General features: G+C 45.4%; 1 protein-coding gene across 12 annotated transcripts in view; it reads left to right on the top strand.

Annotated features, from left to right (window-relative positions):
* The window catches only part of PTPRF (protein tyrosine phosphatase receptor type F), a 345,699-nt gene that overhangs the window by 269,294 nt on the left and 60,647 nt on the right, over window positions 1-15,758 (top strand). For 8 of the 12 annotated variants that reach the window (XM_056867686.1, XM_056867683.1, XM_056867684.1 and 5 more), the window contains 5 exons: window positions 1,229-1,810; window positions 2,265-2,398; window positions 3,806-3,950; window positions 12,774-13,079; window positions 15,556-15,749. In XM_056867686.1, the coding sequence (XP_056723664.1) occupies window positions 1,229-1,810; window positions 2,265-2,398; window positions 3,806-3,950; window positions 12,774-13,079; window positions 15,556-15,749 (1,361 nt within the window). The remainder of the gene's footprint in view (window positions 1-1,228; window positions 1,811-2,264; window positions 2,399-3,805; window positions 3,951-12,773; window positions 13,080-15,555; window positions 15,750-15,758) is intronic. The other 4 variants (XM_056867690.1, XM_056867689.1, XM_056867688.1 and 1 more) reach the window with 1 other exon arrangement.

Raw genomic sequence — 15,758 nt, 5'->3', positions numbered from 1 at the left:
TTGATCCCCTACCATGTTTCCATCTCATTGGAATAGTGATGGCTTGATCTTGCAAGAGCTCTTTTTTTAGGAGAGCCCACCCTTCACTTGGTGATGGAATTATTCTTATCACACCTCTGAGTTCAATAAAGTCTGCCCTGCTAAAATCTAGCATACACATCTGGCTAAAAATTTCCTTGATCCCCCACAGTAAAAGGAATTCTAGGAGTACATGGTCACTTCCCCCTAAGTTCCCCACCACCTTCACCCCATTACCAATTCTTTCCTGTTGGTTAATATTAAGTCAAGTATGGTTGACTTAATTCAGTATTAAGTTTTGTTGCTTTGCTGAGCATTGTCAGACCTACTGTGATTCAGTTATCCAGCCCCAGAGGGTGATCAGTAAGAAGGTCAGGGAGCCTTGAGCCAGAAAAAGTACTTTGCTTCATATTTTGCTTTTTGGTACCTTGGTACTGCCCAGCTAAACCGTCACAGAGGAGAATCCCAGTATACTAAAAACAGTAACGGGACACAGCTTTTTCTAATGTGGAGTCATATGTGAGCTGTTGTGCTGAGGTATTTCAGCATTCCAATTGATTGTTTTGGGTAACATAGTAGGGTTGTCATCTGAGTCACCCAGCAATAGTGAGTATCGCAATAATACCCCTAGGTGACATCATGTCTCCAAATGCTGGCAAGATCCAGAACCTAAATATGTTTGCAGTTTCTCGCCAATGGGGGCCCAAGGCAGCTTACATCATTCTCTCCCTTCCACTTTATCCTCACAACAATACTGTGAGGTAGGTTGGGCTGTTACATACATATTGTAAACATATTGCAGTTTACACTCTTCATGCTCTTAAACTCCAGTGTCAGTGGAACTACTGTTTCTCTTGGTGTTCCTTCTGAGTTGGCCCTGCTCCAGGCTTTCCAGAGTGTGCCCCAGCTTAAGAACCTTTCTCCCCTTGGGAAACTTGCCTTGAATCCTTGTTTAAATTACCTTTATTTAGCTTGCTGCCAGCAAGTGCTTTGAGCACATCTAATAACATGATTGCTGTGTTTACCCTTCCATTAAGAAGCACTTCAAGGAATATATGGTAATATGTAATATAAAAACGTATGCCCTGAGTATGAAATGATTTCTGCCTTTAAAGGAGAATGTTAACTAGAGTCTGAAGCTCTTCTGTATCTCTGCACATTGCAGTAGTTGCACTAATCAAATTATTGATAACATGCTTTCTGCTTTCAGCTCTGCCAAAACCACCAACAACGCTAGTAGTGACGGAGACAACGGCTACAAGTGTGACTCTCACCTGGGACTCGGGAAATGCTGACCCTATCTCCTACTATGTCATCCAGTATAAGTCTAAGACTTGGGAAGGCACTTTCCAAGAAGTGGATGGTGTGGCGACCACCCGCTACAGTATTGGTGGCCTGAGCCCTTTCTCAGAATATGAGTTCCGCGTTATTGCTGTCAACAACATCGGCAGAGGTCCCCCTAGTGAGCTGGTTGAGGCCCGGACAGGAGAGCAAGCCCCATCAAGTCCACCTCTCAAAGTGCAGGCCCGGATGCTGAGCGCCAGCACCATGCTGGTACAATGGGAGCAACCTGAAGAGCCCAACGGGCAGATCCGGGGCTACCGGGTATATTTCACCACCAATCCCCACCTACCACTCAACATGTGGCAGAAACACAACACTGATGACAGTCATCTCACCACTGTGGGAAGCTTGATAACTGGGACTACCTATAGTATCCGTGTCTTGGCTTTCACTTCGGTAGGAGATGGGCCCCCTTCTGATGTCATCCAACTCAAAACCCAGCAGGGTGGTACGTATGATAGGTCGGGGTTGAGCACTGTCCTTTACTTGTCTACCCTAATAAGAACCATTAATTGAAGCCCAAGGCCATGTCTGAGGAATGATCTTTTTATTGCAGAAAGGGAAAATCTTGAACCTTGTGCTTCTGACTAGGATTGATGAGCACTTTGCCCTTCCCCTATACTGAAGGCAGCATTCCATCAACAATGGAAGTTAATATGAGTGGGGGAGGGATGCCTGCATAGTTAACAGTGGCTTAGATAGAGATAACTGAATCACCTGAGAAAGAGCATAACTTCTTTTGCATGAATTTGGAGCTTTGGTGGGGGGGAGAGAATGGATTAACCAGAGTTCATGGAATTGCTATTGAGATACATTGGCATTAGGGCTCATGACTTGAAAGCTTCTAAAGCCTCCTTGGCATTCGTTCTCAGGCTAATGGCTCTTGTTTTATTGGCCCTCAGTTCCATCCCAGCCGGTGGACTTCCAGGCTGAAGCAGAGTCTGACACACGGATTATGCTAACATGGCGGCCAGCCTCCCAGGAACGCATCACTAAGTATGAGTTGGTGTACTGGGAAGGGGATGACAAGAACCAGGTGAGGAACACCATGACACATTGCTACTAAAATACTAAGTACCAAGGCTACGTATAGATCTGGGATGCATCTTTTGATGCCACCTGGCTATTAGACTTAGGCCCAGTTAAAACATTTAGGTTAATAACTTCTACCTGACCAGCTGTGAGAACATTAGAATCCACTTCCTGCGTGCATCCACTGGATTGTGTAACCATGCCAGAGCTGCATCTCTCGGGGCCAGCAACTCAAACGTGCGTGAAGCAAGCTGAAGCACACCTGCCACTACATAGAACCTTGACCATGAGATGCATTCTTTAGTAGTACCCATACCTGTATCTGTATGCAGGCCTTCTGGCTATGAGTTCATAGTTGTGAAGCTTTTCTTCCATGTGTGTTATTTTACTAGTGTGTATATTAACAACATAACTCATTAGCCAAATTTGCAGAAAGTAATAAATTAGCATGACTGCAGAGGAAATGCACAACATCTTTTTGGCTTTGAAATATTTATTAGATCTTTATCCCTCTGAAGGCACTTGGGACAGTATATGTTCCACCCCCCAATTTATCCTCACAATAACCTTGTGGTGTAAATTAGCTTATAAGAGGAGGTTGCTGAAAGAGTAAAGATTGACACCTTTCCTAGTGTGCCACATGCAGCTGGGGAACAAAGCTCATAATGGCTTTAACGTCCACATGAGATGAGATGATCTGCAGGGCCCCAGAGGGAAGGGGAATGGTGGGGGGGGACACAAAATTTCTGGGGCACAAGTCAGCTGGAGGGTCCCTGCTGCAGTCAGAATGCATCTAGATTTATTTTACTTCTGATACAGTTCTTTACTGCAGGCACTGGGGACGCAGGGAAGGCAGAGCACAGTAAACAGCAGTAGCTGTGTGGGTATTAGTTTGCAAAAAAAAATATTCTTTTGCTTTTCATGGAGGAGGGTACTGAAGATCCACCCTCCTAATAACTGGAACTCCCACTCTCTCTGACTTCAGAGATTCCATTATTCATTTTATTCTCGGAGAGGGATGTTGCCATGGTGTAAGGGTGGCTAGACTGGACTCCTCATCTTAACAGACTATACAGCCTCCAAAGGCTTTGTAAGAGAATACCTTCTGCTTTGCTGTAGAAATACAATACTAGCACCTAGGAGCTTAGTGGACGGTGCTATTACTGTCACATGAGCAGTATGTAAAAATCCATAGTCTGGGACTGAGGATTCTAGTAGGCATGGGATGATTTAGTACCTAGTAGGCATGGGATGATTGGATTGTGGGATCCTGCATGGCAGGGGGTTGGACTGGATGGCCCTTGTGGTCTCTTCCAACTTTGTGTGATTTTGTGATTTGAGTACCAAAAGCCATATCCATCCTCAATTTCCATCTAGGTAAAAAGAAAACTCACCTCTTACTTTTTTCCAGCATAAGAAGACATTCGACCCAACCTCTTCATACGCAGTTGAAGGGCTCAAGCCAGACACAGTCTACAAGTTCCAGCTGGGAGCCCGCTCTGAGCTGGGGTTGGGGGTGTACACCCCAGTTTTGGAAGCCCGGACAGCACAGTCCAGTAAGTGTCTCTGCTTGGTTGTACTTACATGAGCAAGATGCAAAGGGACATATATAGGCATATTTGCTTGAGAGGTAATAGGGATGATGGAGTCAGCAGCCGGAGTGACGGGCCAGCTGTGTCTCTGAAGCACAGCCTTTGGGGCAGGGTAAGTCTTGTGCTTTCTGTCCTTCAGACCATGCCCCCCCCATGTCAGTAGGTGGACTCACAGATGTGCTGCGGGAAGGGGAAGGGGTGGGAGAAGGTGGTTGGGATTTAGTCCATGAGTCTCTGTGAGTTTACTAGCACATTCTCCCCCACCCCCGTTCCCCTTGCCACTGCCATCCATTTGTGAGCAGGTTTAGACTGAGTGCCTGATTTCTACCTCTGCTGCATGCACCTCCTTGCTCTGCATGCGCTCATATCCCAACCAGAGATGCCATTGCTCTTCTTTTCCCATCCTCTCAAGGCATTTTCAGCCACCTTTGTATAACGTGTATGCCACACACATTGCATTACTGCCACAATGCAGGCATTTGCAAGGGAACAAGTTTTAACTCTGGGTGGGGGCCCTGATCTTTGCAAGTGGAATAGCTAATAGCCTCTTAGGGGGGAATGTATGGTGAGAGGAGATGTTGTGGTGTATCATGGGGATTCTTGACTTTTATGGAGTGCAAGAGGGAGAAGACTGCTCTGTGGTTTCTGCTCCCATAAGAAGGCTCAAGTCAAGGCTGTAGTGAGATTTAGCAAAAGGGCCAGATAAAGAGGTGACCCATGCTGAATTGCTTTTGTTCTCTTCTCAGTCCATGCATGGATGGAGTAGGAGACCAGTGCCCCTTATTGGCAACTCAAAATTCTGCACATAGGCAGATAAAAGCTATCAAAGGGCTCTGAGCTAAGCTTGTTTTCACTAATGATTTTGGGGCCTGTTTTTATGCAAAGAGTTTTAAAGGGGGGAAGAAGAGACAGTTCTGTTTCTACCATCTGTCAAGGATTTTAGCGACTGCGTGGGGCAAGCATCGGAAGAGGCAACAGCAGTTCTCTCCGCATGGAGTAGAGGGAGCCTGGGATGAATGAGGATGGGGAAGAACTGCTCCTTTCATGATTGGAACAACCTTTCCTCCTTTCATTAGCATATCAGTCATGAGGATTCCAGCAGCCTTGTTCAACCTGCACTTCAGCTAATGGGATCTTAGCGCCAGGACGATGGATTGGGCAGAATATAGGAAATGATATTCAAATGGAAGCATTATAAATATTTGACATTGGGGGATGCGCTCAAAATGTGGAGGCTGGCCATTCTTCAGTTTAGCAGGAACATGTGTATTGATAGGCAGTGACTGGGCACTTTCCCAGCCGTAATGCTAATAAAACAACGCTGACAAATCTCAGCTAAAGTAAAGTGCAGTGCAGAGATCTCCAAATGGTGGCTAGTAGGGCTGTTGAATTAAAAAAAATTCGGTATAGTTTGGATTCGGCCGAATTCAGCCCGTTTAGATTCGGGATATGCCGAAGTCCGAACTCCCCCACTTCGGATCCGTTCAATTCGGCGGGAATGCAAAGTTCGTAAAAAAAATTCGGCCGAATAAAGCCATTAAAAACACAATCGCGCCTTTCCGCGGCTCTGGGGGGGGGCATTTTTGGGGTTAGAGGTCCCAAACTTTCGGCAGAGCTTCAAAGGACGTTTATTGAAAGACTCCCCAAGTTTTGTAAAGATTGGGTCGGGGGGGGGGCTGAGATATGGGCCCTGAAAGGGGTCCCCCCCACCCTTAATGTGCATCTCTCAGCAGAGCTTGCCGCCCACGCACAAAGCTCCCAGCCCCGACAACAGCTGAGAAAGCAACTGCAAAACAACTGCAAAACAACACAACCTTGTAAAACAACACCTTTGCAACACACAACTGAAACCTCCCCCCTCAAACCAGGGAGCGAGAGACTCGAGGGGGAACACACACCCCAGGCAGAACCGACGAAAGCCCCCTTTGGCTTCCCCCCCACCCACAGAAACTGCTCCCTCCCCACACACACACAGACTCTGCTTTCCCCCCCACACACACACATACACAGGAGAAAAATTATAGATTAAAGCCCCCAAAGGGGTCTTACTGTGGCTGTCTTCTGTTCCATCAGGACGGGCTGGGGAGGACTTGTAATCCAAGATGATTCCAATTAGGCACGGGAGGTTTTGCTCTGGAGAAGATGCACAGGATCGGCTGATCCATTCATCCCAATAGGGAAAAGGGGAAAGGGGAAAGCCCATATCTCGGGACCCCCTGACCCAATGTTCACAAAACTTGGGGGGTATCTTAAGAACACTGGTCTGAAACTCTGCTCAAGGTTTGGGATCTGCACCCCCAAAAATGCGCCCCCTGCAGCCATGGAAAGAGAAAAGGGGGGGAGGCGATATTTCTGCCCCCACTGAACCCATCTTTACAAAACTTGGGTAGTATCTTAAGAATAATTGTCTGAAGCTATGCTAAAAGTTTGGGGGCTATATCCCCAAAAAAGCGCCCCCTGCAGCCACATAAATGGAAAAAGGGGGGAGGGAAAAGGGGGAGAGCCCATATCTCGAGACCCCCTGACCCAATGTTTACAAAACTTGGGGGGTATCTTAAGAAGCTTCATCTGAAGCGCCAGTGAAAGTTTTGTGTCTGTACCCCAAAAAATGCGCCCCCTGCAGCCATGGAAAGAAAAAGGGGGGAGCCCATATCTCGGGACCCCCTGACCCAATGTTTACAAAACTTGGGGGTATCTTAAGAAGCTTCATCTGAAGCTCCAGTGAAAGTTTTGTGTCTGTACCCCAAAAAATACGCCCCCTGCAGCCACAGAAAGGAGCGAATGTGCACAAGCCCCCCCCACACACACACACACGAGGATTTCGCTCTCTCTCTCTCTCCCCCTGGCCGGGCCGCACATCAGCTGATTCCTCCAGTACTCAATCCTGACTGATTGGCCAGAAGAAGACCCAGCTTGGCCACCAATTGGCCGGGGGAGGAGAATGCTGCTTACTGACGGTTATGCTGCTTACTGACGGCCCCGAATTTGCCAAATTTATTCGCGAACTCCTGAACTCGCTGAATTCGGGCCCCCCGGTTGCCCGCCAGTTTTGAGTTTGGTTCCTCCCGAACTAAAAACCACTGAATCAGGGGAAATTCGGCTGATTTTCAGTTCGGGCCGAACCGAATCAACAGCCCTAGTGGCTAGTATATAGCTCTGTGTGAGCAGAACCATGTTAGGAGCCTGTGTGAAGGGCAATGAAGTTCAGCAACTATAGACAAAGGTTAATCTGATTTTATGTAATTTTAATTATTCATGGATCCCAGTCCACAACTAAAGGATGGCACTATTCCTCTGAGGACAGGCAAGAGGAACGGGGTGAAGATTATTCTTTGGAATGTTGCAGTAGCAATGATATCATTCCTTTTTTCTTGCTGACTTTGCAAGTTGAATGAGAAGTTACACACCTGTTGCTTAGATCATCCTTTGTCTTGGACAGTTAGTTGGAGCAATTACAGGAACAGGTTTGATTAATTGCTTTTTAAGAGTTGCGATTGGCCTTCTTATCTTGGTATATCAGATGATCTCATATGCACTTACTGATTGGCTATTTGCTTATCTCTTATTTAGAGTAACCAATCAGATATTTAGAAATAATCACATGATGGTGAGAAATCAAAATTAGAGAAAAATAAGACTGATAGTTTTTTTCTATCAATAAACACTCCTGTGAAAAGCAAATCAGATTTCTCTCGCTAGAAGTCTCAGAAACAGATGTTTAAGAAGAGGTGAGGTCTCTTCATGAGATATTGGGTACTTTGGGGCTTTTTTTGGTAATCCCTAAAAGCAGAGAAAAACTGAAACCTGGTTTGTTTTAAACAACTATCATCAGTTATAATATGAATAAGCAATGCTAGGAATAGTTTCTGTGGGGTTAATTCTTTTCTGTTTTTATTTTCTTTGGTCTTGCTCAATAAAAATATTTTTTTCTTTGTTTAATAAAAGATTGTACAAGAATCTTGTCTAGTTGCTAATAGCTCAAAAGAGAACAAAACAGTCATGCTAGGAAAAGTTGAGGGCAGCAGGAAAAGAGGAAGACCCAACAAGAGATGGATTGACTCAATAAAGGAAGCCACAGCCTTCAATTTGCAAGATCTGAGCAAGGCTGTCAAAGATAGGACATTTTGGAGGACTTTCATTCATAGGGTCGCCATGAGTTGGAAGTAACTTGGCGGCACTTAACACACACAGAGGCAGGGGAGTTTCTCTAATGTGACAAACCCTGGGGAACTTAGTGGCTGATCAGTGTTTCACAGGCAAAGCCTTGAAAAGTGTTCTGTGCAGAGTCTCTAACGGTGAAGGGGATATTCCCACACTATAGGAACACTAACACTACTGAATTAGTCACAGTCATAGAAATTAGGTTGACCTCTTCACAGAGTCTACTGGCATGAGTTGAGTGCTCAAATAATTCTGACTCTCAGAATTATTCAAGTTTTTCGAGTCTACTTCATAACAAGAAACCTGAGGACCCAAAAGAGACATTATAAAGACCCCAGTTTGTAAAAGGTAGCTTGTGTGAATGCTTGTCCTGTTGGGAGAAGGGAGAGGGGATTTCAGCACTCTCTTGGTTTCAGTAATCGAAACTGGGCTTCCTTGAGCGTCTGTTAGCATTTTAAAAGAAAAATGACAAGTTTCCTGTAAAATGATTGTGACAGCTGAAGCAGCCCAGTTTCAATCAGTGAAACCAGGCAGAGATTGAAGAGTTAAATCACCTTTCACATGCTTGATCCCAATGTGGACTGCACATGTGAACAAGTTACCATTTTGAGACAAACAGAGGCATCTGTAATCTGTTTCGCATCGTTTCTGGCCCTGAGCAACTCAGATTTCTGCTAAGCCCTAGGAAAGTCAAGCTCAGTTGCACCAGAGCCTCCTGAGCTTTTGCCTCATCCGTGCTTGCATTTTGCCATCACAGATTGACTGAGGAGATGAAGAAGAATCCATGTCAGCAACAGGCCCATATGCTGACTGAGCACTCTGCTGCCCTCTGAGGACAGAAGTCACTGGCAGTCTTTAAGCAGAGGCTGGACAAACACTTGTCAGGGATGGTCAAGGCTGATCCTGCATTAAGCAGCGGGTTGGACTAGATGGCTTGTATGGCCCCTTCCAACTCTATGATTCTAAGTCAGGAGCAACTCTCTGACTGAGAAACCCCATGACATCAGCACTGCTATGCAGTGCTTTGTTTTATAAAAAGAGAGATGCCACGGAGCCCACCCCACTCAGATGTTGCAGCTCCTGAGTATGAGCCATCTGAGGACCTAACTACACTTAATGTTTTCCCCAGGAACATCCTGGGGTTTGGTAATGAAACATGTTCCAGTCTGAATCAGGCCCAGACATGCCTGGAAAGCACAGAACTTCAGAACATGCTTCTCCACCTGACCCAGAGACATCCCTAGGAAAAATCTGGCATGTGATTCAGCCCACAGTGAGAGGAGAAGATATCCCTAGGGCCAAACTATATTGCTTGTTTGGTACTTTTTTATCCTACCCCCCCTCCAAAAAGCTGCAGGTGGCATACATGGTTCTCCCCTTCTCTGGTTTATCCTCACTTCACTGTGATGTGGGTTAGGTTGAAAGAGAACAGCCGGCTCAAGACCACCCATTGAATAGTGAATTGGCCCAAGATCGCCCATGATGAACAGAACGATTACATCACACTGGTTCTTGTAGGTTATCCGGGCTGTGTAACCGTGGCCTTGGTATTTTCTTTCCTGACGTTTCGCCAGCACTGTTTCTCCAGTGTGTTGTACTGTGGCTCCTTCTCCATTGCCAAGCACTTGCAGAAGTGGGGAGTGCTTTGAAACAAAGAAGAGGAAGCAGATACTTAACCTTTCCACTGCCAGCTGCTTGCCTGCTTCTGCAAAAAAAGAATGGAAGAACACTGTGGTTGTGAGGAAAATAAAAACAGCTCTGGGACACCCAGCTGGCAGAGGACTAGTTTAAGCACCCACAACCCTTCTGTGTTTCAAAATGCCCCTTCTTGAGGGTACATTACAGTAAAGGACCCATTGGGCTACTGTTATGCACAGCTTATAGTTTGGCCCTCAGAAGCACCATCTACTGCAAATATTGTGCATAAACAGAGAAGACTTCTCCTGAGCTAAGATATAATTTTGGCGAACTTGAGGTCCAGAGCCCCCATCACAAGCTTTCAGCTGAAAGCACTGAAACCAGTTTTTTTTTCTATTTTAGAAGAACATCTCCAAGAATGTTTGCAAAGGGAGACATGTTTGTTTATTTATTTTATTAAATTTCTACCCCGCTCTCCCCAGCCAAAGCTGGGCTCAGAGCTGCTCACAAAACAATATAAGCCAGCGTGGTTTAGTGGTTAAGAGCAGTGGTTTGGAGTGTTGGACTCTGATCTGGAGAATCTGGTTTGATTCCCCACTCTTCCACATGAAGCCAGCTGGGTGACCTTGGACTAGTCATGCTCTCTCAGCCCCACCTACCTCACAGGGTGTCTGTTGTGGGGAGGGGAAGGGAAGGTGATTGTAAGCCTGTTTGATTCTTCCTTAAGTGGTAGAGAAAGTCAGCATATAAAAACCAACTCTTCTTCTAAAATAAAATAGATTAAAAGCTTTTTAAAACAACAATTAAAAATAGCCCTATAACATCATTAAATAGAGGACAAAAATGTCCAATGGTGCCCCCAAATCATAACATCTGGCTACAGCCAGGCGAGCAGATGAATGAATCCCCATAGACAGCAGAAGGAGGGAAGTCGGCAGTGGAAGGTTAGGGAGCTGTCAGGCTCCAGCAAATTCACAGTGTTTCAGCAATAGACCTTCAATCCAGGCAGAGCAGCGATTCAAAGATTTATTTCAGAAGTCAGTGATTTCAGTAAGAGACACGCAAGGTTGGAAAACATGACAGGAGGAGTGGGGATGCATTTATAGGGCTGATACAATAGGGTTACAGAAACAAAGAGACAATGTAGTCGTTTCCTGCCGGTAACGACTTAAGTAAAACTGAAATAGAAACAATCATGAGCAATCAGTGGAGGAGATGGCCGAGCTCTCGGCTTTGTGCGCGGGACCCGATATCAGATCGAAGATTTACACGGGTGGGTCTCAATACAATTGTAAATCTCTGGTCGGAGCTCGTGTGCAAAACCGGGGGGGGAAGGAGTGCACGGAGAACTCCATCTTGTTTGCGGGGGAACCATCTTGTTTGAGGACGGAGCTGTCAGAAGCCCTATCTGACAGGAGGCCAGCATTTATAGAGAAGGTAACTGTAGCTGGCCTCAACCATAAGCCTGGCAGAATAGCTCTGTCTTTCAGGCCCTGTGGAACTCTTTAAGGGCCTGCAGGGGCCTGGTTTCACCTGGTATCCCAATCTTTACTGCTAAACAGTTCTCTAATGCCACAAGACACAGGATCTCTACAGTGACATCTTAAACAGAGTTACTTCATTGGACTTTGAAGGATACAACTCTGCTTAGGATGGCAGTCCATAGACAAAAGTGCTTCTGCTCCTAGCATTTTGCTTTTGGATGTTATCTTGTTGAGAAGGCCATGTGTGTCTCATCCTACCCTTAAGTATACACGTATTGAAACTAAGATAGTAATTTGCAAAGCAAATGCCCATTCATTAGAGCAGGGATTTGAGCTCTTTGCAAATTTAGGGAGAGAATAACTTGAGCACAGTAAGTGAGTCATATTGCCTCTGAGAATGTGTGTGTGTTGCGCTGCTCATCTTTCAAAACGTGTATAGAAAGTGTGTGTGTACTTGCATGTTAGTCTGCCTCGAAGAACATTCCTATATCATGTATTTTTTTCTGTTGATTCTACTTGTATTGTTGAGTTTTATTTTGACCTCTTCTGATGTTGAACTGCTGTTTGTGTATTGGCATTTTACAGGTGTGATTCCTACCCAGCCATTCAGCAAGCATGACAATGCCCCTCTCTTCTTGTTCTAATTGTTATACTTGCCACAGCAGCTTTTTGTGCCAGTTATCAAGAGTTTTGGCAAGCAGGGGCAAAATGAGGTCTACTGTCCAAATTCTCTACTTAGACAGGGAAAGAATTGCTTGCAGTTGAGCCCTCTTCCTAAACAAGAAGCTTACAAATTCATCATCTGTTTCTGCCAACCCTTCAGGCTTAACCTCCACTCACTTTGCTTGACTTTTTCTTTCCTCCTTTATATCTATGTCTGGCCCAGTTCAGCAGTGTTTCTTGCAAGTTTTGTTCCACCTCTGTAGAAACTTGCAACAAGGCCTTCTATTCTGTATCTCACCATGGACCTATGTGTCATGTACAATAGACTCATCCTTCATCGTTGGCCACTGCCCATTCTGTGCACCATTACTGTCACATCCCATTACAGTCACACAGGGCATCACCAAGAAACAAATGGATATGCAACATTGTTTACTCTCTTCTTACTTCCTGTTTTTTCTGAGATTTTTTTTTCAGAACTCAAATTTTTACTTGTCCGTCTCCTATTTCCCATTCTGCTTATTCTATTGATACTTGATCTCCCTTTTAGATTATCTCTTACCTTTCTTAGATTATCTCTTTACCTTTTAGACTATCTCTTACCTCTTAGCACTTTCCAGTAAAGTGAATAGGGCCACTGTTTTAGACCGCATCGTGGCACGAACTACCTCTTGTGGGCCTAACTACTGTTCATGTGTTTCAAAAAAAAAAAAGGAAGGCGAGGATTTTGCTTTCTTCTAGGAGAGGCTGTGTTGGCTGGGTAAGACCTCCCTGTAGACTTTGTTTTGTTTGTTGTCCAACCATTTCCCCTCATCTCCCCACTTCATTTATTTATCCCTAGCCCCTTCTGCCCCACCCCAAGAGGTTGAGTGTGTAAGCACCAGCTCCACAACCATCCGGGTAAGTTGGGTACCACCGCCGGCTCAGAGCCGCAATGGAGTCATCACTCAGTATTCCGTCGCGTACCAGGCGATGGAAGGAGAGGACAGCACCAAGCATGTGGTTGAGGGCATCGGACATGAGCGCTCCAGCTGGGATATCAGCAACCTGGAGAAATGGACAGAATACAAAGTGTGGGTGAGGGCTCACACAGACGTGGGTCCTGGGCCAGAGAGCAACCCTGTTTTGGTTCGCACTGATGAAGACGGTAGGTTCATGACCCATGGCTGAAGGTAACAAGGCCTCTTGGCTCTCGTAGTGTAGTAGCATTTGCAGTGGTGTTGGGCAAGCTTCTTTCTGCTCTCAGGACAGCTCACCCGTTACCTCCTTTTGAGACCTACATGCACACTTTAGAATTAATCAGGGCCAGCAGCTTTTTTAGGCATTCTGGAAGATTGGGGCTTAATTGCAGTCAATAAAAGAAAACATCTTTTGTGTGTGGGGTTCATATGTTCAAAACTATAATTCCCACCCCCTAGCAGGCATAATGTTTGCTGCCTACGTTATCTGCTCTTTCTATCTCTCTCTGGAACCTGGTGATCACATGGGCTGAGCAGCTCTCTGTCAGGGACACGCCAAGCAAAAATTGTGTTGCATTAACCAGTCTGTCAGTTATGTCATGGCAACTTAAGCCTCTCCCTTAGAATGTGCCAGGGCTCATAGTGACAGGAGGAACTTCCCAGGCTGCCCTCAGAGGCCAGAGAGGGCAGAGAAATGGGGAAAGTGAAGCCACTCAGCAAACTGAGAGCTGGCGTTATTTATTTATTTATTTAAATATTGCCCCTTGCACTTCCACAGTGCTGGGAAGTGATGCGTGGGAATGTTCATTGACTACTTTCGAGGGTCGCCAGCGCATCTGCGAATCCTGCTGCTTGAATTGGTTGCTTCAGCTCTCATTTAGCAAAGCCCTTGCCGGAGGGAAGCTTCTACCCTAGAAATGTCGCAGTAAGCTCTCTGCGTTAGTTTGAAGGCTGCACAGTTGGCCATCCCAGCTAAGCTCTCTGTCAGGAACGTTTGGGAGCTTTCTGATGTACTGATTTTTCATAGGTAGAAGAAACACAAGAAGGGGGTGAAAAGCCTTTTGCATCCTGAAATGTTATCTTTAACCAGTGCACCCTACCTATAATTGGGGCGATCTCCACTGACCTAACAGCACCCAGTCCCTAGGCAATTGCTGTTATCTCCAGGCTTTCCATTTTAATAAGATGTTTACAGCCGTGTCTGTCCAAAAGCAAAAGCTAAGAACACAACCCATGTAATAGCTTTTATAGGCACCAACCCAGTGACACATAACTGTGCAAGGTGGCAAGCTGTGTCCTCGAGAGCCTGAAAGCTGGCACACTGTTCTGTGTCATTGGCGTTGCCCTAATAAAAGGTATTATATGAACCGTGTTCTTGGATGGCTGGATTTTCCATTTTAATGCCAGTTAAAGGTAAGCCTCATGATAGCTGTACCTTAACAGAACTCATACCAGTACAGTCCCAGCCACATCTAGCTCTGGAGATATTAGATATTAACTAGGTATCCCGCTGCTGTCATATTTGCTTTCCATTCACTTTTTGGGAAAAATGTGCCGCAAAATGTGTTGAGGTCCATGATCCCCTTTGCGGGGATTCTTTATCTTCTTCATCTCTGGGCTGCTCTTCACATAATTATCTACAATTAAGAGTGAGATCTGTAAAAAAAAAACAAAAAAAAAAACCCAGTTCTTTGAGGCTAAAGTGCTGCCTGCCTGCTTGCCACGTAGCTGTGTAAAACAACTCCTGCAAAATCCATGCAACTCTCTGGCCCCAATTAACCTCTTGCTGCCCTAGCAATCAAGGCACAGTGTGCTTTTGGACTCTACGGATGTGTTCTGCGGTAGTAGAACAGCGTTCTTTGTTTTCGAGGTAATGCTGAGTCAGGTCATGGTGAGGGTACTCTTTGGAGGGAACACATTGCTCTGCCCCTCACTGTACAAGCAAAAGGTACTTCTGGAGAACCTAATTTTTTTGGGGGAGGGATATTTTGTCATACTCAGTGCAAGAACCCAGAGTAATAAGAATGTGATTTTTTTCCAAATTGCAAATATGGTATAAACTGACTTATGACCGTGTTTCCTCTTGCAAGGAAACAGAAAGTTTTCAGGTCAGTGTCATTTTTCATTTTTATTACCAAAAAGCACTATGTAAGCTGAATGCGCAGCCAAGTATTTCAGTCTCCATAGCTGCCTTTCTCATGTGCTGCTTGCTACAGGAGTGGAGCAAATGCTCCTAGAGCAATCATGTTATAAATTTGTGTTCCCTCTTGATCAGTCTGCTTCTTCCATCCCCGCCCCCATTTCCTTAGAGATATGCACTGCAGGGGAAGGCATATAACTACCAAGGCATTGCTACTCGCTTGCACCTTCTCATGTTACTGCTCGACTAACAAGACAAGCTACATCAGCAATGCAGTCAAAATTATGTGCCATTTACTCCATTGGTAATTTGGGAGATTTATGCTTAGTATATACAGGTGATATGTATAGCAAAATACATGTGGGGGGATTCTGTTATGTAGGAAGGGACAATGTCCTTTCTTAACAAAAAGAGATTTGAGGGTAAGGCTTGAAAGAAGAATCACTTGGAGGCACAGGATGTGGCTATTTGATAGTTGTTACATAATGGTGGTTTCTGACTCAGTTTCCCCATGCAACTTCCAGTGCCCAGTGCTCCACCAAGGAAGGTGGAGGTGGAGCCAGTGAATTCAACAGCCATTCGTGTCTCCTGGAAATCACCCCTCTCCAACAAGCAGCATGGCCAGATCCGGGGCTACCAAGTCACGTATGTGAAGCTGGAGAACAATGACTCGCGTGGACAGCCTGTAATCAAAGATGTCATGTTTGCAGAGTCCCAGGTATAGTAT

This window comes from Euleptes europaea, chromosome 2 (genome assembly GCF_029931775.1).
Source record: "Euleptes europaea isolate rEulEur1 chromosome 2, rEulEur1.hap1, whole genome shotgun sequence".
In the NCBI taxonomy this organism is placed as follows: domain Eukaryota; kingdom Metazoa; phylum Chordata; class Lepidosauria; order Squamata; family Sphaerodactylidae; genus Euleptes; species Euleptes europaea.
This window is presented reverse-complemented; position numbering and strand designations above follow the sequence as displayed.